We start from the raw sequence: 27,682 nt of genomic DNA, 5'->3' as shown, positions 1-27,682 counted from the left end.
ACATTTAGTAAAAATAAAAATTGAATCATGGACTTTAATCTTAGCGAGTATAAATCTACCATTGTCATCCACATTTTTACTTAAAACCTGACAATGTAGTTTTTTTGCAAAAAGAATAGCTACACCTTTTTTCTTACCAGTGCCAGGAGATGAGACAATCACATCAACCCAATTCTTTTTCATATATTCCAAAATGTTGTTATCTATATGAGTTTCTTGAATAAAACAAATATCAGCTTTACAACTACCTAAATAATCTAGAATTTTTGTACGCTTAACTGGATGGCGCAAACCTTTAACATTTAAAGATATAACTTTAAGATTATGAACACTAGCCATAGTAGAAGAGAGAGAAAAAAGAAATCAAGAAGAGAGAATTAGGAGAAAGAAAGGCAAAGGAGAAAAAAGATGAAGAGGACGAAAAAAAAGATAAGTAGCTCCATAACAATTCAAGGGAAGAAGAACGGAAAAAACAAGGAAAAAACGACAAACAAAAGACATAAATGAGAGAAGTGAAACGCACACACGGTCTATAAGCATGGCTGGAATCGCTGGAGCCCAAAAAAAGAAAATCTTAGTAACCTGTCATATTAAAGCATACACTGTAATAATTCAAGTAATAGAGTCATTAGTATCCATTGAGTGAGGAGATTGTTGATAAATAAAACTCTTCAAATCCTCAGGACGCTGAAAAGACTTGTAGAAATTATCTTTCCTAATGCGCATTGTGGAAGGGTCAAAAAGTCCATATTTGAAGCCAAGACGCCGGAGTTGAGGACGAAGGGCAGTAAATTCCTTACGAATAGCAACCGTTTCTTTGGCAAAATCTTGATGAATGAAGATTTTATGTCCATTAACCATCAATGAAGGAATTTTCCTCGCAGCTTTTCTGATTAGAACCAAATGATGGTGACGCAAAACTGTGAAAATCATTGGCCTCGGCTTGGTGTGATGAGGGTTGCGATGTGAGGGAATCCTGTGGGCCTTATCTATTTCAAACTTTTCAGGAAACTTGTGATTCAATAGACCAGGAATAAGATTTTCCAAATATAATCTACAGTTAGCCCCCTCAACATCTTCTGGTAAATTAAAGATGCGAAGATTGTATTGTCTATTGCGATTTTCCAAGTCCAACAGTTGAGAGCGCATAGGAGAAATGTTTGCCACAAGAGGACCGAAGGAATCAATTTTGGCCTTGTTATCCTGAATTTTAATAGAATTTTTAACTTCTGACGCAATGTATTCAGTGTTAATGCGCAAAGCCTGAATTTCCTCTAATATTAAGGCTAAAGAGGGTTCAGATGACTCCACAACTTTCGATTTATTAGAAGGTGGAGAAACTTGCTGCCTCCTTTTAATATTAGGAGCTTTATTTTCCATTTTCTTTGAAAAGAAAACTTAAAATATAAACAGGAACGGTGAAATGTCCCAAAATGCAGCAAATACTGAGGAAAAGCAGCAAAATAGCTGGTGTAGCAGCTAAATTGGGCTGTGGGCGTGGCTAGGCCCAAACCAGGCCCTCTCTTAGCAGTCACTCCGCCCCCCTGAGAGAGAAACTCAGCTATACCTCAGAGGCTTGCTGGGTGCTGGATCCAGGCGGTGAAAAGAAGGCCTTCTGGAGCCCAGAAACGCTGAGAATTGCTGTACAGTGCAGGTAGGCACTTTAACTAACAAGCGACCTCCATTTAAAAGAAATTGTGACAGGAATCGTCTTTTAAAACACAAAATCAGGCTCAAAACGCGCGTCTTCCTGAAATTATGTTTTGAGTAAGAATGCGCGTATATAAGTCCTTCAATTATAAAAAGTGAAGTAACAACCAGACACAATTCATTAGAGAAACCCACGTTATGTATCCATTTATTTTCATTTAATTTTATAGTTTTTTCAGAGCAGCACATAACTAGAATGTGAAGGCAGATGTTGTTTCTGTTTGGCCTCCAACAAAAAAGAATCAGTTAGAATGGTAGAGCTCAGGCAACAATGTTTTCCCATTTTGTTGTTTCATAAGCAACACTTTTAATGATAGAGACAGTCACCAGTGGGACTAGAAGTGAAAGCACACAGTTAAAGCTAGACTGTCAGCGACGGCTCGTGGAGGGAGTTACGGTGGGGCAGGAGGGTGGGGAGGGGGAGGGGCAGGGTGGAGGTTGCTAAAAACCGGCATATGGATAATTGCAGGTAAGTAAACAATTTATTTAATAAAACGAATTTCGTAGCTCGCACTGCATTGCATTTTGCGATGCAAGGCGCACTACGAAATTCGTTTTATTAATTAAATTGTTTACTTACCTGCAATTATCCATATGCCGGTTTTTAGCAACCTCCACCCTGCCCCTCCCCCTCCCCACCCTCCTGCCCCACCGTAACTCCCTCCACGAGCCGTCGCTGTAGACTGTTACTTTTTATTTTGCTGCATATAGTGCAGCGAGTTTAGTACCATTATTTTGCCAATATATATCACAATATTAAAACAATTATGCATGACAAATGTGCTTATGTTATTTGATACTCTAAAGTATGAACACAGTCTTTCCAACACTGAAAACCGATTTGTGTAAAACCAAAAAACTGCAGGAGCACATAATGCGCCTGTCTGCATGCCCACTTCTCAATGAGAACAATATGTAATATTAGTGCATTGTTCCCTATTCTGGGGGTCTACAAATCACCGCTCGTCTGGCAGTTATCCAACCCTGTGGAATTGCCATTTACTGGAAGTGCAATTTATGCTTGGCAGCTACACAATTTGGTGGCTTTTCGCAATTGAGCCTATAGCTTTCTCAATAGCACACCTAAAAAGATGAAATTCATGTAAATCACCAACCTCGGCTGCCGACGCTTGTGCTGCTATAGGTTGAGAGTTTACACCGTCCCACATCAAAGTGAAGTCCTGCATGCTAGGGATTCCCTTTGTTTGCTCAACAATGTCAATTGTCATGTTATTTCCCTCAGCAACCTCATAATCGAGCAAATTAAAATCACCTGAAAAGAAAACTTATAGTGGTCAGAAAAATATATACACTTTTGTTCATAATCATACAGCATTTTTACAATTGTGTTTTGTTTGCATGATACTTGTATGCCATCAAACTAAAACCCAGTAGGAAATATAAGGGTTGATTCAGAGCTGTTTGATGACTCCTATGAAAAAGAAAATATTCACCAAAAAAAATTCAGCCCAGGTGATGATCATATACCTTATCAATACCTTTCTATGCAGTTGAGTCATCTCAGGGTGCTTTAATATGCAAGGATCACACCCGCCCTAAAGAAAATGACTAGCAAACAACATACCCATCTCTGACCTTTGCTGAGTCACAAAGGCCTTGAAAAGCTTGACAACAGCCTACTGTCTTCCCAGCTGGTGTAAAAAAGCCTTCTAAGTGACTTATAATCAGGCTTCAGATCCCACAGGGCGCAAGGAAGAACTCACAAAGGGCCAGACCTTTGGTTAGGTTTACTTTGATTTTTAATGTTTGTGATGTATCTAACGCACTGTGAGGTATCTAATGACTTGCAAATAAATTGATAATGTCTTGCCCAATACATTTTTGCAAGTTAAAAATTATATTTCTTTGATTTTCGTTACAATAAAATAAGCTTCTATATTTATTTGATATTGGTTACAATAAAATAAGCTTAGTCCTTGTGAAATAAGTATTATTTTGATGATTGTGCGTGCAGCACATCAGACTAGTAAGGCAAGAGATGAGTAACATTGTTGCATGGCCTATAAAAGATAGAGCCATTGATCCATAAACCATATGAAACGGGCCCTCGATAGCTCAGTGTCATCCACCTGTAGAGGCATACGTACTACCAAAGAGTGTCCTGTAGAAGCAGATGACTACACAAAAAGACATAGGTCATGCAGTGGGGCTCTAAAAGCACTTGATGCCTTGATGCTTCGTCCTATAAAATATATTCAGTGATTTTGAATAGAAAGAACAATACAGGAACATTGGAAGAGTGTCACATGCAGAAGAGTGCCACACAGTAGAGTCGCTGCTAAGTATGGTGGCATTTTGCATACCTCTGACTGAGTGGAATGTCACAGTATAGATGTGCTCGTCATTAACATCAGTCCTCGTAACTTCTACTGTATCTGGATTTAGTGACACCAGGTCATTCAAAGCATACTGCACTTCATCGCTTGAGGCATCAGCTGACAGATAAACTAGGATTCAAAGTGTAAAATTAGATGGAATGTAAATATAAATGCATAATTATTACATCTTTAAATAAGCATGATTCCTACAATAGGGCCAAGTTTGAAAGCATTTTTTTTTACATATTTAGGATTGTGTACTCTTAGTAATTTAGTAGACCTCTATATAACACGAATCACTGTGTCAAATGTCATGAAATCTTCCATAGTAATGCAATTATTCTTAGTAACAGAGATTTGGGAACAATTGGCTTATTTTGTGTCAGGAAACACATCCAAAGAAATGTGTAATATTATAAAGATTCTGACAACATACTTCTCTTTCAAACTGGTCATAAAGGTACTGTACGAAAAAATATAATGAAATGATACAAGTACTTTGAATTTAGCAGTAAAAGTGCTGATTATAATCTTTCACTTTGAGTACATACTTGTCTTTTCCATATTATAAATAAGTGCAAAATCGAAAAGCGAACATGCTTCTGCACAGGCAATGGTGATTGTCTGGACTTCTTCAGTGGCATTAGTCATCGTCCAGTTCTCCAAGGTTATCACCTAAGCAAGAAAAATAAACATAGGTCAAAACTTTATTATCACCCAACTCTAGATTTATGTTCTACAAAGTTAGGATAAGAGGACATTTGCACTGTTTCCATGTTACAGGTTTACATTCCTGCCTTCACTTCTTCAAAGTTTTAAACATTTAGCTGCTACTTCCGTCGCAATGTTTTTCAAGAGTTTTACAATACACGGTTAGCCACTTGATTTATAGTACAGCTCGATCCACCTCTTAGTTCGATTCAATAAAGAAAGTATTTCAGCTCTTCCTCGTTGCGGATTTCCACCATTTCCTTCCTGGCATGCATTGCTCCTGTTCAGCCTAGATTAACCTCTCTTCCTCCTCATATTCCCCATGTCAGACCTGGCACCTTGGCGTGGGTCTCAATTCCATCTTTGCTGTTGCCTTATGTGTTTTTTTCTGGTGTTAGATGCTTTGGGCACTGTGCCACTGCTGTCCAGTGCCACAGTGCAAGTGTTCCCTATTGTAAAATGTATGTATGGATTAGTGATTCCATGATTGGCTGGTTTGGTTTACCTATCAGACCCTAGTACAGTGCACCAGGAGTGCCCAGGGCTAGTACTCCAAATGTTGCTGGTTGGATTGCAGCACTGGTTGTGCCACCCACAGAACTAGCCTGTAAAAGTGTGTCTAAGGCTTGCCATTGCAGAGCCTGTGTGCAGTCTGGTACTGCCATGCTGATTGGGAAGTGCACCCATTTGCCAGTCCCTAAACCTTCTGTTTTCTTCATATCAGACACCCCTATAGTAGGTCCAAGGGCAGGGTGCATTGTAAGTATAAGGTAGGACAATCCCTGATGTGTGTGGCATGTCCTAATAGTGAATTACAACCATTTTCGTTTTTCACGATTGCAAGGCTACCTAACCCCCATAGGCCAGCATGAACAGTTAGATTATTACATTTTATAATCCTAACTTACTCAGGGAACTAGGTAGAAATTTGAGTTTAGTATGCCTGAACCAAGAATGATAAAATACATCTTTTAGTGAAGTTGGTTTTAACATTCTGTGTTTGAAAATACCAGTCTTAGAAAGGAGGTATTTTATTGTCTAATTATCCAAGCCTGCCTCTGCTAAGTTGTGTATTCCTTGTCTGGAGTTTGAGTGACAGGGGCTGGGGGGTTCCAGGAGACAGGTGAGTCAGCCCAGTGGTAAATAGAGAGATATGCATCTAGATGGGAGGGAGGAGTTGCACCATGGGACCTGAATAGGGCTGTGCCGTCCCTCCACAATGCTGGCTCCACCTCCTGTGGTGTGTTTGATGTCTCTGCCCTGCACTGTGAAAGGAAATAAGGAGTCATGTAAACAGAGTGCTCCAGGACTGAGCAGAACTGGTTTGGACTAGGCAAAGGCTTCTCTGCCATCAGAGAACAAAGAGAAACTGTGTATAAAAGAGGGGACCCAAACCCCAGAACTTTAGGTCACTTTTGGGAAACAAGAAGAACCCTTTGCTGAGGAGTGTAACCAGAGAGACTGAGGAGAGACTATCCCTGAGCTGAAGTGCTGCTTGGGGGATTGGCCTGCAGTGGATGCCTCACTGCCAAAGAAAAGAGAAAGGAACTTTGTGTGTGCTTTATTCAACTTGTGAAGGATCTCCAAGGGCTTGAGAGAAGAGCTTGTCTCCTGCTGAAGTCTCAGGGACAACAGACTTCAACCACCAACTCCCCAAGAGTTCTTTGGAAGTGCCTGCAGCTGTTTTGGACCTTCAGAGGGGATGTGTGTTGCAAGGAGCTGGAAGCGTGACTCACAAAGAAGAAGCATGTCGCCGTTGCAGCCACTGCAGTTGCATCACTGAACAAGAGTGTCGCCGCTGTAGCTGTCGCATTGCACTGCATCACAAGAAACGTCTCGCAACATCAAAGAAACGTGTCTCCACCGCATCCGCAGCCGTCGCATCACTGAACAAAGGTGTCGCCGCTGTAGCTGACGCATCGCAGAAGCGCCTCGCATCCACGGAGAAGCGCGCCGCAGCCGCTGTCGTCACATCGCTGAATAGGGGTGTCGCCGCTGCAGTTGTCGCATCAAGCCGAAGCGTCTTGCATCGTTGGAGAAGAGTGTCGCTGCCAAAGCCACTGTCGTCGCATCACTGGACAAGGGTGTCGCCGCTGCAGCTGTCGCATTGCACTGCATCACAAGAAATGTCTCGCAACATCGAAGAAGCGTGTCTCCGCCGCATCCGCAGCCGTCACATCACTGAACAAGGGTGGCGCCGCTGTAGCTGTCGCATCGCAGAAGCGCCTCGCATCCATGGATAAGTGTGCCGCAGCCGATGTCGTTGCATCGCTTAACAAGTGTGTCACCGCTGCAGTTCTCACATCAAGCCGATGCGTCTTGCATCGTCGGAGGGAGAGTGTCGATGCCAAAGGCACTGTTGTCGCATCACTGGACAAGGGTGTCGCGCTGCAGCTGTCACATCGATTCGAGACATCTTGCAACATCGGAGGAGCGTGCCGTATCAAGAAGAAGACGTCATCTTTGTTTCTTTGCACCAGATTTTCAACGCATTACCGGCTTTGCGTGTAAGGAACTACCGCATCACCATCTCTGCAACACTTTCGTTGTAGAAGTGTTACGCATCTTAAGGTCCATTGACTCAAAGTGTAGCATTTTAAGATCTAAAGAGAACTAAGTTAATTCTACCATTTTAAGTACAGTATTGTGGATTTTTATCGCTTGTGGTCTTGTCTTAAATCTATATAAAAGAATACTTATTTTTAATATACAACTTGTGTGGTGTATATCTGTAGTGTTGTCACTTGATTACTGTATGTGTTCACAAATGCTTTACACACTGCCTCTGAGATAAACCTGTCTGCTCGTGCCAAGCCACCAAATTGGTGAGTAGGGGTTATTTTAGGAGTGTACCCCCTTACCCTGACTAGAGGCAAGGATCCCTATTTGTCACAGGTACCTACCTATGCAAACTAGAGACCCCCAAATCTAACACCCCATGAATACCTAAAATGTTCTGGATCCTCCCTAAATGATCTGCTTCTTCAGATTCATCTAAAGCCCACATGTATTTGCAGGCACACACACTGCCACAAGACATCCTCAGCAAACTAAATCTGGACATATGTTTCAACGTATATCTCATCTCCTCTTACTACATTGATGTTATTACAAGACGTAGGCTCACATTATGCAGTCCCTTTCCTCACTGCTTTCGTCACAGCTTCTTAAAGGACTACAATCCCCATAATGCATTTTGGTTCAAAACAGAAAAAGATATCATAACATAATAGAAATAGAAAATATATAAGAGCCATGAACTGTCAACTCCACCTCTTTTCTTGTTGCATGCGAAGAAAAGTGCTACCTATATGTAATTGTTTCACTCTCTATTTCATATCATTAACTGTGCACTATGCTTTCTGTTTGTTGCTAAACATGTTCAATTTCAGATCGTATCATTGCTTCGTTCCAGTGGTTCTGTTTATTCTTTATATGTGTCTCCTTCGGAAACACGGTTGTTTCTCTATCTGTCCCTTTGATTGTATAAAGCTTTCTGGTGCTTCAAATACATAATTGCTCCCTTGTTAGCCTGCTTGCTTACCAACTCATGGTCGCAACTTAATCTTTTGTGTATTTCCCTGCGCGGTCAAATAAAAATCAATATTTCCTTCAATTGCGTCTATTTACTTTAAACTCAGAAAGACAGATCAGTCTGATATGTGTATTTTGTTCCCCCTTTTCTGTTTTTTATTATACCTTCTTCAATATATATATATATGGACCCTACTCAAGTCGGATTTAGATCTGAACGTAGTACAGGGACCGCTCTGATTAAGGCCACAGATGATCTCAAATTCATTTTAGACAATGGGGAATGAGCAGCCCCTATCCTGCTGGACTTATCAGCGGTGTTTGACACAGTTGATCATTCCACCCTGATTCACCATCTGGAAGCATAAGGTATAAAAAAATCTTGCCTTGAAATTACTTTTATCGTTCCTGTCAAACTGGGAAAACACAATCAACTTTGAAGCCTTCTCATCAAGCTCTTTCCGTTTGCCCTGCGAGGTTCCACTGGCATCTTCTCTTAGCTCGACTCTTTTCAATATATACGTCACTGACCTTGCCCCCCTGGTCGAATTCTTCGGTTTCCCCCACACCTCCTATGCGGACGACACGCAAATTGTGTTATTAGCCTCCCATGATGCCAACCATACTGGCGCTTGCATACATGACTACATGATTGTCCAACTACACGTGAACCGGCACTCATGCCGTTCTGTTTGTGGTTCACGCTGTCCAACAGTGGAGAAGGGGACCCATAGACAGCATAGCACTGGAGAGAGACACACGCCGTGAGGGGAACGGCAGCCCGTGGCGACATCTTCACCCCTTTCCTCCCTCCAAGCGCCGTGAGGGCAACGGCTGGGCGAGCGAGGCGAGGCTAGGACTACACATCCCAGGTGCCCCGGAGGCAAGCGGCGCACCTGGAGCGTCAGCGACAGCGCCCGGAGGCGCGATTTAACAGCGGAGCGCAGAGCACTCACTGGGGGCCAATTCTCTGGCAGAGACACACGCTGTGAGGGGAACGGCAGCCCGTGGCGACATCTTCACCCCTTTCCTCCCTCCAAGCGCCGTGAGGACAACGGCTGGGCGAGCGAGGCGAGGCTAGGACTACACATCCCAGGTGCCCCGGAGGCAAGCGGATCACCTGGAGCGTCAGCGACAGCGCCCGGAGGCGCGATTTAACAGCGGAATGCCTCTCGCCCCGCGAGTCGCGCGCGGGAGCGCCCAGAGGCCGGGCCGGGCTATGGACCTTGGCTCTGCCTTAAGTTTTCTAGAGTCACGTGAGACTTTGTATTTTTATTAAGTTATATAAGTTTCTTTTTGATTACTGGCATAATACACTGCAACTGCTGGTAGTCTGTATTATTATCTTATATTGATAACATTGTTAACTCTGCTGAATTTAGACCCTTGTGCTATGTCCGGAGCAAAACTAGACAGGTCAACCTCTGGTCTGGTCACCATGGATAACTTTCTGGTCAAAAAGGTGAACCAAATTAATAATGAACGCAGGGCCTTTTTAGGCCTCAGTAACCCTCCTCTACTACCAGAAAACCTGCCTATTTTAGGGACAGAGGTTGTAATAGAAGGTAACCCGAATCCAAGTAATAAGGGCGTGCTTGTTGCTGTGGCACAGGTCCATGCGGAAACACATGCAGATTTACCTAATACCTCCACTGAAGAAATAACCCAGGCCCCACCAACACCGAGACCAGAGAGAATGTGTAGAAAGACACAGGTTAAAGGAGGGGGAAAATTTAGTAAAAAAAGAGCATAGGTGAAGGTAATTCTGAGGGCATTAATGAAGGAGGTGCAATCTTAACCACCAAGCATTTTGAATTACTGATTAGTACTATAGTGAGTAAGATGGAGGAGAAAATCATAGAACTAGTTAATCCTCTGCTAGTCAGATTGGATAGAGTAGCCTCTGAAGTGGATCGGCTGGGTGGACTGTTGTCGGTACATCTGGCGTCTGCCTCTGCTCAGGTTACCAATTCCAATAACACTGGAAAGGGCAAGGGAGGCAGAGCTGCAAATGCACAACAACCTTGTCATCTAGGCTCTGCTGGCGTTAATATTGTTTCCAAACCTCCACCAGCAATTCAACATAATGAACAGCCCCCAGTTGTACCACAATCCAACAGAATAAACAGCCCCCTGCAGCACTTGGCTGCAGGCCTGCCTCTAACCCACCAAGAAAAAGTAGGCATATTAATCTTCCTCCTGACTGCGTACCTTATGTGGCAGTTCTGACGAATGTGCCACCTTTTGTAGAGCATCCAACCTTACCTTACGGGGAGTCCCAAGATTTATTAAAAAATAAAACAGTGGCTTGGCTAAACAAAAACTGCGGATTCCCTTCCGAGTACTATGACCAGATTATTTCCACAGAAAGGGTTGACTGGATTGGTCCATCACGTAAAACAACGAGTGGGGACTGTGTTGTTATTAACTTCAAACATCCCCAACACGTTGCAACAGTCCTCTTAAGAGCATCCTCGCTAGTGTACAATGCGAATAGTGTCTGTGTGCGCCCACTAGGTTATTTTTATGCACCAGTGTTAAAAGTTCCTCAAGACCCCAGAAGATTCAGATTAGGATCTCAAACTCAGGCACCTGCATTAGCTGCCCCATATATATATAATACTGCTACCCTCGGTATGAAAGGTTTCCCTACGGACGCTCAGAACAGCTATGCAGTGAGCAATGGTATGAATGGGTTCAATGTCCCAATGCAGAACAGATATGCAGTGTTCGCGGGCTTGGAGGCGTGTGATTGACGCGAGGAGTCCGGGGGCCAGAGTAATGCATGCATACCTGTGGCGGGTCATACAGAGGTAACCCAACCCAAAATACACAAAAATAATGTAATCTGTTGGAACATCGCAGGCCTGTCTACCAAGATGTCAGACGGTAACTGGATTGAGTACATTAAACAATTCCAGATTATTTGTCTACAAGAGACTTGGCTAGTGGAGTGCGATCTTTTTATTGAAGGGAATAAGGCTTTCTATGTACCTGCAACAGCAGCCAGTAGGGGCAGACCAAAGGGGGGTATGGTCACGTTTATCTCTGTAGCTTTGTCTTGTACTATATGCAGAGTTGTAACAGGTAATTCTGGCATTTTAGGTCTAGTCTTAGTTGGAGAAAACTGTAAAGCTGGTCTGGTTAATTTTTATAACTTTGCAAATTTATGCACAGCTCCTAGTCAACTTAAAATTTTAAATGACTTTATTAGTATGTCTATGAAGGAATGTTCACATAACTTAATGATCATGGGTGATTTTAACGTTCACCCCGGTGGCGACCCTTTGATGAAAAATGTGTCTGAAATGCATTGTGATCGGCACGAGGGTCTGCACTTGGAACACACAGTGGAGGGAGAACTTTTTAATGACTTGCTAAACGACCATGATCTAACCCTGACAATGGCTCTGCATGATCCAACAAAGCGTTTTGTAATTCCAACTTTTAAGGGTAATGGGAAAGGAACGTTTATTGACTATGTACTGCTCACTTTGCCCATGCAGGCTTTTGTGGATTCCTTTGGTATCGAAAATAGTGAATTTAGTGATCACAATCCGCTCAGTGTCCATCTTAGGGGACCCTGGGTGGCCAAATAAAGCTGCAATCCTAGTATGGGTACGGTACGCGCAACGGACGGGAGACGCCGCCTTAAATGGTCCATGTGTACCCCTGATCTCATATATAAAAATATCAAAAACACCTGTAGTGATGACATTAATAACTGTATTGCTGAGGGCTCTAATCCAACTCAGGTTTTAGCCGCTTTTCAATGCCTATCAGATAAAGTTTCCAATCTGCTGACAGCACCAGCTAAGAAGAGCGGGAGAGGGGGACCTAGGTGGTTCAATCAGGACTGTTCAAAAGCCGCACGCAACTTAAGAATTGCCTTGGCAGCCAGACCCAGAATTAAGGAGACAGTCCAAGGGTGTCGCAAAGAGTATAAACTAATTACTGCCACCCGTAAAGATTTCCTAAGAAATGAAGCCTGGTATGACATTCTGGACCCCCATACGTTAAGCAACAGTTCCAGATTCTGGGCGGCAATTAAGAAACCCTTTCTGGCCCAGGACCCAGGAGAAGGGCTTGAGAGTGTCATAACAAAAGAGGAGTGGGAAGCTCATTTCAAGCAACTATATTGTTGCACGTTGAACAACAATATGAAACCCCTCCCCGATAATGAGGGTGGATCCATAAGGCTTGACAGAGGCGAGGTTATTGTTGGGATAGAGGGGCTTACAGCTGGGAAAGCTCCCGGACCTGAAGGGATTCCCCCTGACTTATATAAATCTGACCCGAACTTCTGGGCAGCGATTCTTGAGGCGGTTATTAATGCGGCTGCCATAACTGGCTGTCCACCGTCTTAGGGGGTCTCTACCATCGTCCCGGTGTTTAAGAAGGGGGATAGGGATAGCCCACTCTGATATAGGCCCATCTCTCTAATTAATTCCATGGTCAAAATAGTGGGGTGAATTATACTATAGAGACTGTCGGAATGGGTTCTGGACAATAACATCATGTCCATCTCTTAGTACGTCTTCTGTAGTGGTAGATCAACTATAACGCAGTGCATTAATCTCTTCCTAATCCTTAACAAATACACCATTGCCCAAAAAGGTACTGTCCATCTCGCCTTCATGGACTTATCCTCTGCTTTCGACTGTGTGAACAGAGGGAAGCTCTGGCAGTCCATGAGGGAGAAGGGTGTGGACAGTGGGATTGTTAATTTTTTGGTGGATCTACATAGTAGTACTAGTGCCAATGTAAGGTATTCCCAAGATCTGTGCACAACTGATAATTTTACTATAGATAAGGGAGTCCACCAAGGCTGTATCTTGGCCCCCTTCCTTTATAATTTTTATATAAATGAAGTAGACAGCGTTCTGCAGGATGTGAAGTCTGACTGTCCCAGAGTCGGCAGGCGTCCTGTACTTTTATACGCAGATGATGCGGTTTTAATCTCCAGAACTGAGTTAGGTCTCCAAGCCTTGCTTAACGCTTTTAAATTGTTTATGACAGACAGAGACCTACTGGTCAATAATTCTAAATCATTCATCATGCAAGTGGGTAACCACCCAAAAAGGAGCTATACATTTAAATTAGACAATGAAGTGAATCCATTGTCAAATACATTTTCATACCTGGGTGTTCTTTTTAGATATGTGACGGTACCACGCGTACTTTCACAACGCGTACCGTTACAACGCTACTTTTACCACGCAAGTCGTTACAACGACTTGCGAGGAGGGGCGCTGGATAGTAAATTATTTAATTTACTATTCCAACTCCAGTCCCCGTGGACTCTAGGGAAAGGAGTTGGATAGTAAATTAAATTATTTACTATCCTGGAGCGCCCCCCAGCGCATTTCGTTGTAGTGACCTGCGTGGTAACAGTAGCGTGCTAACGGTACCGCGTTGTGAAAAATGCGTGGTAACCGTTGCATACCGTTCTTTTTGATTCTAAATTATCTTGGGGACCCCAAATTGCTAAAAAGAGATGTGATGTGACCAGGGTCAATGCCTCCATTTTTAACTTTGCTTCAAAACTGGGGAAAAAACCTACCCATGCCATGATGAAACTTTATGACGCGAAAACAGTGGCAACTGCAGTCTATGGCAGTGAACTATGGGGGTATGTGCCTGGCGAACAACTCCAGATTGCTGAAAATGCTTTTATGAAGCGCCTCCTGTGTGTCCCGGCCGGCACGACTAACTTTGCAGTTCACGAGGAGTTAGGGGCAGAATATTTGAGCGAGATCTTCTCCTTACGCCCGTTGACCTGCTGGTTAAAACTGTGGCTGAATCAAGATATTCCGCTGACACACCTGATTGTAAATGATTTTCTGTCTCAAGATAATGCAATGGGCACTCCCTGGTAAAAATATTTGAAATCATGCTTTTCTGGGCTGGGTCGCCCAGAGCTATTTGACTACCCAAACAGAATTGTTAAGGGGGATGTGGAGCTAATTAAACGAGCTTTCCTCCTGGACAGAAAGACCCAGAGGGAAGGGGCAGAGTTACAGAAAACAAGTGTAAGAAAATATGTCATGGTAAAAACTTGTCTAACAATGGAGCCCTACCTACTTGGCACACTGAGCACTCATGAGAAGTTCTTGGGAACAAGGTTCAGGTTAAACCAATTTCATCACCTGCTTATCAGACCAAAGAAAGACTCTTTTAGTAAAACCCCAGCTCCCTGTGGCTGCGACGGAAAGTCTCCACAGGATATGCTGCATTTTATGTTTTTATGTGGTTTTTATGAATACCCGCGAAAACGCTACCTGACTGTGCTTTTAAAGAAACTTAATTTTAAACAGATCCGACCAGCCTTGTTATACTTACAATTATTGCATACTAACAGTATTCTTCAAGTGACTGAATTTTTAAAATTGTCTCTTAGACTGCGAAATTGCCTGGATCAATGAATGTTACTGTATTAATGTACCAGACCATCAATGAATTAATGTACATAGGGTATTATATCATCGCACCTGCACTTTAACAATGTGACTATGTCTTTTTAAACAATTGTATTTTATGACTTATGTACTTTTATGGTTGAATCAAACCGAGATAAAGTCTCTTTGATTTGATTTGATTTACATGACTACATGAAATGTATCAATGGTTAGATAAACAGACATTATCTTAAGCTTAATGCGGGAAAGACTGAGGTGATCTTACTCGGTAATAACCCTAACTTCATGTCTGCCCCGTGTTGGCTTGGGGAGATGGGCCCCCTTCCCAACCCACCAGGATGGCCAAAAGGCTTGGCATCATGATTGATGACTACTTACTCTTTGGAAATCAAATTAATGCAGTGGTCTCCTCCTCATCTAACACCTTGAGAATACTTTAAAAAATTCTAATATTTCTGCCCATCACAGTCAGGAAGTCAGTTATTTCCACTTTGTATTATCCAAAATTGACTATTGTAAAGGCCTTTACATCAGCCTGCAAGGTTAATATTTGAATAAGTTGCAGATTCTTCAGAATTCGACAGCCAGACTTTTTCTTGACTAGCCTAGGCACCACTCTGTTTCCGCTGCTCTGAAGGATCTTCATTGGTTGAGAGTAAAGAGAGGATCAAATTTAAGACCCTCAGCCTGATATACAAGGCCCTCCATGATTTAGGACCCTCTTTTCTGAAAAAAGCCCTAACATGGTATATGCTCTCAAGAAACGTAAGATCAGCAGGCTCTTTCACAGTAAATGCCATTAGGTTTAAAAAATCTAAATGAGGTGGCAACAGCTTTGTGGTTAGAGCTGCGGCAGCCTGGAACCTCCTTCCATTAAATTTCAGATCAGCCCCCTCCCTTTCTCAATTCAGGAAGCTTCTAAAAATGTGGCTTTTCAATCAATAAGTCATTCTCACCCCTTTCGCTGCTTACTACTTCAGCGCCAAGACACCCAAGGGTAAACGTTGTGCATATATACATTTTTTAAAGTTGGGTTCCAGCACCACTGTTTTACTGGAAAGGCATCTGATGAAGGAATCTATCTGAAAAGCATTATGCCACTACCAATAAAGTCTGCTGCCAGAAGCGATCCTGTGTGTGCGCCCGGTTCTTCCTTTTGAGGGGCCTTGGTTGTTCATATATCGGTGCGTGGCCACTATGGACTTGAAACACTGCAGCGCCACCGCTTTCCTGCAATTCAATGCTCCATTTCAGGACTTCCAAGGTGTCTGGAGGCGGCAGGATGATGGATTGTGGGGGCAGACTGACAAACCTGAGACGAAGGTGTGACTGGTGAGAACAAGAGCACCACCCACATGGGGGAAGGTACTTACCGTTTCTCGAATCCCTGCCAAGAACACTGGGTGTGTTCCAGCCGCACAGTTTTACTGGAAAGGCATCTGATGAAGGAATCTATCCGAAATGCATTATGCCACTACCAATAAAGTCTGCTGCCAGAATCGATCCTGTGTGTGTGCCCAGTTCTTCCTTTTGAGGGGCCTTGGTTGTTCATATATCGGTGCGTAGCCACTATGCACCTGGGCGCCACATCCTACAAACAAGTGCTGCAGCGAAAGTGGCAAAAAATATGGAGGTTTTTTTAACGGACAAGAAACACTGCAGCGCCGCCGCTTTCCTGCAATTCAATGCTCCATTTCGGGACTTCCAAGGAGTCTGGAGGCGGCAGGATGATGGATTGTGGGGGCAGCATGACATGCCTGAGACGAAGGTGTGACTGGTGGGAACAAGAGCACCACCGAAATGGGGGAAGGTACTTACCATTTCTCGAATCCCTGTCAAGAACACTGGGTGTCTTCTGCCTATCATAGCAAAGCAGGCATTTTTAGAACTCGGCCTAGCGTACACTGCGCAGCCAAGAATTTGTGACTCTTAGTACGGGGCTTGAACCCTCCCCTCTTCTCCATTGGCCGGCTTCCTAAACGGAGGCCAGCCATTGGAGGACAGTGGCGTCACTCGGTTCAAGCCCTGTCTTTTTCGGATTCGGGGGCGTGTTTTTTTGCATTCTTTCTTGCCGTAATGTCATCTGTCACTCAACTGCAAAAACCAAGCCCCGAATGCGAAAATGGCACCGCTATTGTGACGCCATTTCTGCCATTTCTGCCCCACCTCCGTCGGAAGAAGTCGAGAAGCTGCAGAGTCCTTCGGTGAGTACTGGCTTTTCTTGCCTCTCTACCCTGATTGTGCCCATATTCTTGCCTCTGTCTCCTCTGTTGTGCGTCTGCCCCCTTGCTGTGCTTGCTCCCCTGCCCCCTCGTTGCTCGTGCTTGCTCCCCTGACCCCTCGTTGGTTGTGCTTGCTCCCCTGCCCTGCTTGTGGTCCGGTTTTTGTGCCTCTGTGCTGCCCTGCCCGTGATACGGTTTTTGTGCCTCTGTGCTCCCCTGCCCCCGATCTGGATTTTGTGCCTGTGTGCTCCCCTGCCCCCGATCTGGTGTTTGTGCCTCTATGCTGCCCTGCCCCCGATCCGGCGGTTTTTGTGCCTCTGTGCTCCCCTGCCCCTGATCCGGTTTTTGTGCCTCTGTGCTCCCCGGCCCCCGATCCCGTTGTTGTGCCTCTGTACCCCCCACTGCCCCGATCCGGTTTTTGTGCCTCTGTGCCCTGCTTGTGCCTCTGTTCCCTGCTTGTGATCCGGTTTTTGTGTTGCGCCCCTGCCCCTGCCTACTCATTGGTTGTGCTTGCTTTCCTGACCCCCCCACCCTCGTTGGTTGTGCTTGCTGTCCTGCCCCCCCACACTCGTTGGTTGTGCTTGCTGTCCTGCCCCCCCCCCATTGGTTGTGCTTCCTTGTGATCCGGTCTTTGTGCCTCTGCGCCCTGCTTGTGCCTCTGCTTCCTGCCTGTGCCTCTGCTCCCTGCTTGTGCCTCTGCTCCCTGCTTGTGCCTCTGTTCCCTGCTTGTGCCTCTGCTCCCTGCTTGTGATCCGGTTTTTGTGCCTCTGTGCCCTGCTTGTGATCCGGTTTTTGTGCCTCTGCGCCCTGCTTGTGCCTCTGTTCCCTGCTTGTGCCTCTGCGCCCTGCTTGTGCCTCTGTTCCATGCTTGAGCCTCTGCTCCCTGCTTGTGCCTCTGTTCCCTGCTTGTGCCTCTGTTCCCTGCTTGTGCCTCTGTGCCCTGCTTGTGATCCGGTTTTTGTGCCTCTGTGCCCTGCTTGTTATCCGGTTTTTCTGCCTCTGTGCCCTGCTTGTGATCCGGTTTTTGTGCCCTGCCTGTGATCCAGTTTTTGAACTGCTCTCCTGACCCCCCCACCCGCGTTGGTTGTGCTTGCTGTCCTGCCCCCCCTTCGCTGGTTGTGCTTTTTGTCCTGCCACCCCCTCGTTGGTTGTGCTTGCTGTCCTGCCCCCCCTCGTTGGTTGTGCTTGCTTGGATGGAGGTTTTTTAACGGACTTGTAACACTGCAGCGCCGCCGCTTTCCTGCAATTCAATGCTCCATTTCAGGACTTCCAAGGAGTCTGGAGGCGGCAGGATGATGCATTGTGGGGTAGCATGACATGCCTGAGACGAAGGTGTGACTGGTGGGAACAAGAGCACCACCCACATGGGGGAAGGTACTTACCGTTTCTCGAATCCCTGCCAAGAACACTGGGTGTCTTCTGCCTATCATAGCGAAGCAGGCATTTCTTAAAGTTGGGTTCCAGCAGCACTGTTTTACTGGAAAGGCATCTGATGAAGGAATCTATCCGAAATGCATTATGCCACTACCAATAAAGTCTGCTGCCAGAAGCGATCCTGTGCGTGTGCCCGGTTCTTCTTTTTGAGGGGCCTTGGTTGTTCATATATCAGTGCGTGGCCACTATGCACCTGGGTGCCCCATCCTACAAACAAGTGCTGCAGCGAAAGTGGCAAAAAATATGGAGGTTTTTTTAATGGACTTGAAACACTGTAGCGCCGCGGCTTTCCTGCAATTCAATGCTCCACTTCGGGACTTTCAAGGAGTCTGGAGGTGGCAGGATGATGGATTGTGGGGGCAGCATGACATGCCTGAGACGAAGGTGTGACTGGTGGGAACAAGAGCACCACCCACATGGGGGAAGGTACTTACCGTTTCTCGAATCTCTGCCAAGAACACTGGGTGTCTTCTGGCTATCATAGCGAAGCAGGCATTTTTTAAAGTTGGGTTCCAGCAGCACTGTTTTACTTGAAAGTCATCTGATGAAGGAATCTATCCAAAATGCATTATGCCACTACCAATAAAGTCTGCTGCCAGAAGTGATCCTGTGTGTGTGCCTGATTCTTCTTTTTGAGGTGCCTTGGTTGGTATAACATATATATATATATATATATGTCCAAAAGGTCGTCGTAATTCACTCTGCCTTCCACGCAGAACAACGAAGAGAGCGAGACCACAAGATAAGTGCAGTTTCTCAGTGCAATTTATTTCGTGCCAAAATTACAGCCTGCAATTCCGCAATGACGCGTTTCACCTCAAAAGAGGCTTGTTCACAAGTTATAGTTAGGAATTAGCATTTAAAAAACCTATTCAATTAACTGAAAAAAACATAGGTTTCACACCAGTTATAGTTACCTGGAAATTTTACTGAAATAAAACCATTGAAATTCCCACGTTATAGTTAGTTGGACTCACTATAACTTGCGCGCCTGCAATGCACTGCTGATGATGTCACATATTACATCACTCATGACATCACTGATGACACCATCCAGTGAATGTGTGTCTTTCTGAAAAATAAATATGTTTTATATATGTATTTGTAAAGGTCGATGGAAGAATAAATGGTTAAATAAGTGTGTAAATGGATGTTTTTTTTAAAAAAAAATGATTGGTTAACTGCCTTATTAAGTGTATCTTAGTGAATACATATATTAGCGAGTTACTTTTAAATATTGAAATATTGAAATATATGTATCAGTGTTTCACTTTGTGTATAAGTGGCTGCATGGGTTGGTGACTGACCATGTATTTTGAAGACAGCATATGTGCAGGACTGTATGGGTGGATGAGTGTGTATATGTGTGTGTTAGTGAGTGAATGACTGTCTCACTAGTGTCTTTATCAGTAACTACATATGTTTTAATCTATTATATGTGAGTATTGATGTATATAAGTGAGTATATGTGAGAGAAAGAGATTGTAAGAGTTCCTGTTTAAATAAGTATGTGTTTCTATAAGTGATTGTTTAAGAGAGTAAGTATGTGTAAATTTCCATAGAAGTAAGGTGGTAGTGTGTGTATAGTTGTATATGCAAATAAATGGATGTTCAATAGTTTATTTGCATATGTGAGTAACTTTTGGATGACTGTCGGTGTGTAACAGGATGTATTGGTGTATCACTACATATAATGAGTGAGTATATGTATGAGTGACTATATAGAACTGTTGGTGAATGAGTGGATGTGTATATAGATGGTGGTATTACTGAATTGGTTGTTGTAACTGGTATGGATATCTCCATTTTTTTGAAAATGTTAATTTCTATTTTTGAATATGTGTTTCAAGGGTTACATTACACTGAAAGGAGGTCTGTCACTCTGTCACAAAGATGGTGTCATCAGTGATGTCATGAGTGATGTCACTGAACATGTCATGAGTGATGTAATATGTGACATCATCAGCAGTGCATTACACGCGCAAGTTATAGTGAGTCCAACTAACTATAACGTGGAATTTCAATGGTTTTATGTCAGTAAAATTTGCAGCTAACTATAACTGGTGTGAAACCTATGGTTTTTTCAGTGAATTTAATAGGTTTTTTATATGCTAATTCCTAACTATAACTGGTGTGAAACCTATGTTTTTTTCAGTGAATTTCATAGGTTTTTTAAAAGCTAATTCCTAACTATATATAAGGCCCCAAACCTATGTTTTTTTCTTTGAAGTTCAATAGCAAATGTCTATAGCTATGAAATGTAATATTTTTCAAAATGAATGAATCCTATATTTTATTTGTATTTTAAACAATAATTTTTTTAATTTTTATTTTTGATCCTGGAGCGCTCCTGGGGCGCGCCCCGGTGAGCGCCCCGGAGAGCGTAATATTTTGAAGCGCCCCGGTGCGCGAACCGGGAAGCGTCCCGTTAGCGCCAATGTGTTATGGACCAAGATCGCGCCTCACTGTGAAGCCGCAAAAGAAAGAAACTACATTGCCCATAACGCTTAGTGGCAGGGAGGCGGGTATATAGGCAGCCACCCCCTAGGCCCGGTGTCGGATATCCTGATTCTTGACCCGGAAGTTGCTTGTCTTATCTGGTTGCTGCTTTTGGTTCTGGCCGTCCCGTTGTTCGTTGTCATTGTCTTGAGACCCTGGAGGATTCACGGAAGAGATCGGAGAGCACACAGAACCGGCGGTGAGGTAACCGCTACTCCGTGGAGTTGTACTCTTTGCATTCATTAGAGTGCAGTATTCCTGTGTCCCCCGTTGGCGAGCCTTATTCCTCGGCTCATGCGGAGGGGACTTACTACTTAAAGGTGCTCGAGGGGAGCATTTAGTTTCCGTTGGCGAGCCTTCTTTCATCGGCTCATGCGGAAACGGGGTTTGTCAATTCCCTGTCCATTTACCACTTCCGTTGGCGAGCCTTCTTTCCACGGCTAATGCGGAAGTGGTTCTTTGTTTATTATTCTTTGCATTCCCAAACCCTCTGTTGGCGAGCCTTCTTTCCACGGCTATTGCAGAGGGATTGCTTCATTCTTTTTTGTTGGGGAAACTGGTCCCGGTGAGTCTAACCAGGCGCCCTCCTTCATCTCTCGGAGGCTGCAGTCAAGAGCCTTCATATATGAGGTACATGTTTATTTCTACTATACAGTATTTGGGTGACGTAACCCCCCACCAGTCGTGGACCACTGTAAAGGCATTGTTCCTAGAACCCCCGTTTTTGAGACATTAAGGGAAGGAGCACAGGGTAGGTGTATTATTGTTTTAGACCTACAATTCGTAGATGGTTAGGGTTCAAAGCACATGTATGTTTATGCACCGAATCATCTTGTGTGTTTCAGAGGGGAAGATTCCATTAGGCTGTCAAGGCCAGCTCTCAGTAGAAGAGAAGTATCTCCTGAGTATAGCAACTATTCAGTGTTGTCAAGGTAGGGATTGTATCAAACCGACATTACCTGGTACTACTAAGTATTCGTATAAGAAAGGTTTCCACCTTCTTGTTCTTTGTTTTACAGCTCTCCCTCCCCGCGGTCCCCTTCCTTCCCTTCCCGTTTGTTCCTGCAGCCCTCATCTGATCCTTCCTTAGCCCAAGGCTGTTATAGCACACTGGGTTAGGATAGATCTGGAGGGGGCCTTTTTTGTCTACACGCTGATCCTGAGGAAGAAGAAGATAACAGAATATCCGACCCACGGTTATACATCCTCCCGTTCAGTGTGTAGATATGGCCTCTCTTGATGATGTATTGGCTGCGTTGGTGGCAGTTCAGGCTGAGCTGCTAACCTCTAGACAGGAAACCACTGAGCTACGCAATCGGATAGACACCATGCAGAGGAACCCCTTTAGCGCAGGGGCTTCTGGTTCTAATCCCCCCAGTCCAGTGGTAATAGAAATACCAACCAGCGTCCCACTTGCCAACCCAGAACGGTTTAAAGGGGATGCAGGTACGGTACAAGTATTTTTGACACAAGTAATGATGCATTTTACGTGCAAACCGCGCTCCTTTCCCACGAATCAATCTAAGGTAGCGTTTGTAATCTCGTACCTAGTTGGGGATGCTGCTCAATGGGCGGTTCCCCTGATTCAACGGAATGATCCCTTAATACATGACTGGGAGGCATTCAGGGATGAGTTCGTCAAGGTGTTTGACAGACGGGCTGACACCTATACGGCAGATAAGGAGTTGTTGGAACTCCGACAGGGAAATCAGGACATCTTGACATACCTGAATTCCTTTAGGAGGCTGGTTACGGAGACTAAGTGGCCGGAAGCAAAGCAGTCATCTTTGTTTCACCAGGGATTAACTGAAGAAATGAAAGATGTCATTGCTCAAATAGATCCCCAGCCAGTTACATGTGAAGACTTAATTAATTTAGTATTGCGCTTGGATCACCGACGCAAGAACAGAAAGGGAGACTCCAAGACCAGGTCCAGAACCATTCCAGTATCAAGCCCTGCTAGAGCCTCGGAAGGCCCCCTCAATACCAACACAGAACCGATGGATATAGGTGCAGTACGTGCCGCTCTTACACCCGTTGAAAAGGAACAGAGACGCAAACATGGTCTTTGCTTGTATTGCGGGAAAAAAGGACACTTTGTTAGGGAATGTCCTGTTAAACCCAAGTTCTCTAAGTTCCGATCTAGCAAAGGGGCATCCGCTGCGTTGGAAAAACCAGCGGAAAACTGACAGACTCTAGGGTGAATGAAGGGGTTCCTTGGAGTCGCGTTTGTATCCCTTCAATGGTAAAAAACACAGTGGGAGCGCACCATTTGTTCATAAACATCATACTTTTAATTGGCATGGTGGAGGTCTCCACTTGTGCTATGGTGGACTCGGGGGCCACTGGTATATTCATGGATAAGGCTGAGGCAGAGAGGATTGGGATTTCTCTAATACCTAAAAAGAGTGGTGATGAGGTATATGCAGTAGATGGTAGGAAATTGGATTTAGGTCCCGTTTGTTATCGGACAGCTGAAACGGAAATGAGATATGGGAGGCACTGTGAAAGGGTCGAGTTCAGCATCATAAACGCCCCCCAGTATGGAATAATAATCGGCTTACCATGGTTAAAAAGGCATAACCCGGAGATCGATTGGGGTAAAGACGCTGTATACATGAACTCGGAGTATTGTAGGAATCACTGTTACGGTAATATTCAGAGTCCCTCTCTTTACCTTGCTAAGGGGTATAGCGTGGCCACAGCGGCCGAAAAAGAGGTGGTATTACCAGATGTCTATCGCGACTATCAGGAAGTGTTTGACGATATGTTGGCTGAAGAACTACCCCCCAATAAACAGTACGACTGTCAGATAGAATTAGTGCCAGGAGCCGTGGTGCCCTCAGGACGCCTGTATGCCTTAACCGAACCAGAGAACATCCATTTGAGACATTATCTGGACAAATTGTTGGAATTGGGGTTCATACGTCCTTCCAAATCACCTGCTGCATCCCCTCTTTTCTTTATTCCCAAAGCAAATGGGGAATTGAGGGCGTGTGTGGATTTTAGGGCCCTCAATGAGATAACAATCAAGAATCGATACCCGCTGCCCTTGATTAATGTGTTGTTGGACCAAGTCAGGAAAGCTAAGATATATACTAAGTTGGACCTAAAAGGGGCGTACCACTTAGTGAGGATGCGGTCGGGAGACGAATGGAAGACGGCATTTAAGACCAGGTATGGGCTATTCGAATACCTGGTCATGCCTTTTGGGCTCTGTAATGCCCCTGCGGTGTTTCAGTATTTTCTCAATGACGTGCTGCGGGAGATACTGGACAGATATGTTATAGTATACATAGATGACATTCTTATCTATTCAGAGACAGAGGCCATGCATGAAATACACGTGAAAGCCGTTTTGACGATTCTGCGTCAACATGGACTATACTGCAAGTTGTCAAAATGCGACTTCCACGTGTCTACCGTAGAGTTTCTAGGGGTCATGCTGGGTCCTCAGGGTCAGGAAATGTCTGAGAGAAAGGTACAGGCGGTGCGTGATTGGCCGGTGCCCAGGAACGTCAAGGATATACAATGCTTCCTGGGCTTCGCCAACTTTTATCGCCGTTTCATCGATCAGTTCTCTAGAGCTGTGGCACCCCTTACCAAGTTGTTGCGCAAGGATCAAGGATTTGTGTGGGATGCTGAAGCTCAAGACGCATTTGTTACATTGAAACAGGCGTTTGTGTCCGCACCGGTGTTAATGCACCCTAACCCTGAACTGCCGTTTATCGTTGAGGCAGACGCGTCCGAGGTGGCGATAGGGGCTGTTCTGTCCCAAAGGAACGAACAGACTAAGCTCTTACATCCGGTGGCATACATGTCCCGGAAACTCAATGGGGCTGAACGTAACTACTGTATTGCTGAGAAAGAGCTTTTGGCTATCAAGATCGCCTTCACCGAATGGCGTCACTTTCTGATGGGTGCCCAACATAAGGTGACAGTCTATTCGGACCACAGAAACTTGCAATTTATGTCTGCGGCACAACATTTAACCCCAAGGCAGCTAAGGTGGATGCTTTTCTTTTCGGAATTCAATTTTACCATCACCTTTCGTCCAGGAGTGGATAATCGAAAGGCGGATGCACTCTCTCGCCAGTCATCCTCAAAGACACCCGAAAAAGGAATAGACACCTCCATTGTAAATCCAGCTAGGGTGATAGGCGCCATACAACCCGATGCATTTCTTCAGGGAGTGCGCAGGGGCTTCGATTCGGAGCACTGGAGGAAGTGGTTACAGGCACATCCTGAATGGCAAGATAGGGACGGATTCCCTGTCAAACAAGGACGTTTGTTGATCCCTACAGAACCTCTTCGAAAACAAATATACTTGTGGTGTCATACCTCTCCAAGTGCTGGTCACATGGGAGTAGACAAAACTGTTGAACTGATCACTCGCAAATGTTGGTGGCCGTCTGTAAGGTCAGACGTCAGGAGGTGGATATCGGTATGTACGGTATGTGCCACTGTAAAGGCAGATCATAGGCGTCCCGCTGGTCTTCTTTGTCCCATGCCTACCCCCTCAGCCCTGTGGGAACGCATCTCTTTGGATTTTGTGGTGGGCTTGCCCAGAGATCAGGGATGTACTGCAGTGCTAGTGGTCATTGACTTCTTGACTAAGATGGGTCACTTTATCGCCTGCCCTCAGGTTCCCACAGCAGGTCAGTTGGCACAGTTGCTGATGGTTCACATAGTACGACTGCATGGTTTACCTACAGTTATAGTTTCAGACCGAGGCTCTCAATTTATCGCTAGGTTTTGGAAGTCTTGGTGTTCCTCACTACACATTGAGACGGCTATGTCCACAAGCTTCCACCCACAAACTGATGGACAGACCGAGAGGCTCAACCAAACTTTGAAGCAGTATCTGCGGTGCTTTGTATCCCAGGGGAAGGACAATTGGGTGGAATATTTGTGGCTGGCTGAGGTGGCATACAACAACGCCACACATTCGGCCACTAAGGTATCCCCTTTCTACTGCACGTATGGCCGTCATCCCAGGTTCCTACCTTTCTTACATCCGGTTCAGGAAGATTCGGTGCCTGAGGCAGCTATGAGGATTGCAAAGCTCAAGGATATACTGGTGAGAGTCAGAACTGATCTAAAAGCGACCAAGGTGGCGTATAAAACCTCGGCGGATAAAAGACGTCGTCCAGGGCCGATGTATCAGGTGGGTTCAAAAAGTATAGCGTGTTCAATCCCCGGTACATCGGGCCTTTTCCAATCGTACAATGCATCAATCCGGTGGCCATGAAACTGAGGCTACTCCAGCATCTCCGGATTCATCCTGTGTTCCATGTGTCTTTACTGAAGCCAGCAGCTGTGGTTGTACGTCGACTGCCTCCGCCATTGGTTGTTCCCGATGGGGTGGAGTACGAAGTGAGTGGTATCTTGGATTCTAGGTGGCGTGGAAGGGGTTTGAGTTATCTGGTGGCGTGGAAAGGATACGGGCCGGAGGAGAACTCCTGGGAGCCCGCGTCCGGAGTGCATGCTCCCCGTCTGGTGAACGAATTTCATAGGCTGCATCCTTTGCGTCCTGGTCCTGTTCGGCGCTCTAGGTGAAGGGGATGTACTGTTATGGACCAAGATCGCACCTCACTGTGAAGCCGCAAAAGAAAGAAACTACATTGCCCATAACGCTTAGCGGCAGGGAGGCGGGTATATAGGCAGCCACCCCCTAGGCCGGTGTCGGATATCCTGATTCTTGACCCGGAAGTTGCTTGTCTTATCTGGTTGCTGCTTTGGTTCTGGCCGTCCCGTTGTTCGTTGTCATTGTCTTGAGACCCTGGAGGATTCACGGAAGAGATCGGAGAGCACACAGAACCGGCGTGAGGTAACCGCTACTCCGTGGAGTTGTACTCTTTGCATTCATTAGAGTGCAGTATTCCTGTGTCCCCCGTTGGCGAGCCTTATTCCTCGGCTCATGCAGAGGGGACTTACTACTTAAAGGTGCTCGAGGGGAGCATTTCGTTTCCGTTGGCGAGCCTTCTTTCATCGGCTCCTGCGGAAACGGGGTTTGTCAATTCCCTGTCCATTTACCACTTCCGTTGGCGAGCCTTCTTTCCATGGCTAATGCGGAAGTTGTTCTTTGTTTATTATTCTTTGCATTCCCAAACCCTCTGTTGGCGAGCCTTCTTTCCACGGCTATTGCAGAGGGTTTGCTTCTTCATTCTTTTTTTGTTGGGGAAACTGGTCCCGGTGAGTCTAACCAGGCGCCCTCCTTCATCTCTCGAGGCTGCAGTCAAGAGCCTTCATATATGAGGTGCATGTTTATTTCTACTATACAGTATTTGGGTGACGTAACCCCCCACCAGTCGTGGACCACTGTAAAGGCATTGTTCCTAGAACCCCCGTTTTGAGACATTAAGGGAAGGAGCACAGGGTAGGTGTATTATTGTTTTAGACCTACAATTCGTAGATGGTTAGGGTTCAAAGCACATGTATGTTTATGCACCGAATCATCTTGTGTGTTTCAGAGGGGAAGATTCCATTAGGCTGTCAAGGCCAGCTCTCAGTAGAAGAGAAGTATCTCCTGAGTATAGCAACTATTCAGTGTGGTCAAGGTAGGAATGTATCAAACCGACATTACCTGGTAATACTAAGTATTCGTATAAGAAAGGTTTCCAACCTTCTTGTTCTTTGTTTTACAGCTCTCCCTCCCCGCGGTCCCCTTCCTTCCCTTCCCGTTTGTTCCTGCAGCCCTCATCTGATCTTCCTTAGCCCAAGGCTGTTATAGCACACTGGGTTAGGATAGATCTGGAGGGGCCTTTTTTGTCTACACGCTGATCCTGAGGAAGAAGAAGATAACACAATGTCG

The 27,682-nt window shown here is 45.0% G+C and overlaps 1 protein-coding gene across 1 annotated transcript in view; it reads right to left on the bottom strand.

Annotated features, from left to right (window-relative positions):
* The window catches only part of LOC147724578 (fibrocystin-L-like), a 1,433,379-nt gene that overhangs the window by 962,550 nt on the left and 443,147 nt on the right, over positions 1 to 27,682 (bottom strand). The window contains exons 17-19 of the mRNA XM_086966122.1: positions 4,601 to 4,724; positions 4,035 to 4,178; positions 2,826 to 2,983 (exon numbers count right to left, since the gene is read on the bottom strand). Of these exons, the coding sequence (XP_086822248.1) occupies positions 2,826 to 2,983; positions 4,035 to 4,178; positions 4,601 to 4,724 (426 nt within the window). The remainder of the gene's footprint in view (positions 1 to 2,825; positions 2,984 to 4,034; positions 4,179 to 4,600; positions 4,725 to 27,682) is intronic.

The sequence above is a fragment of the Lissotriton vulgaris genome, chromosome 4_1, assembly GCF_964263255.1.
Source record: "Lissotriton vulgaris chromosome 4_1, aLisVul1.2, whole genome shotgun sequence".
Classification (NCBI taxonomy): domain Eukaryota; kingdom Metazoa; phylum Chordata; class Amphibia; order Caudata; family Salamandridae; genus Lissotriton; species Lissotriton vulgaris.
The sequence above is the reverse complement of the archived record's forward strand: the minus strand, read 5'-3'. Positions and strand labels throughout refer to the sequence as shown.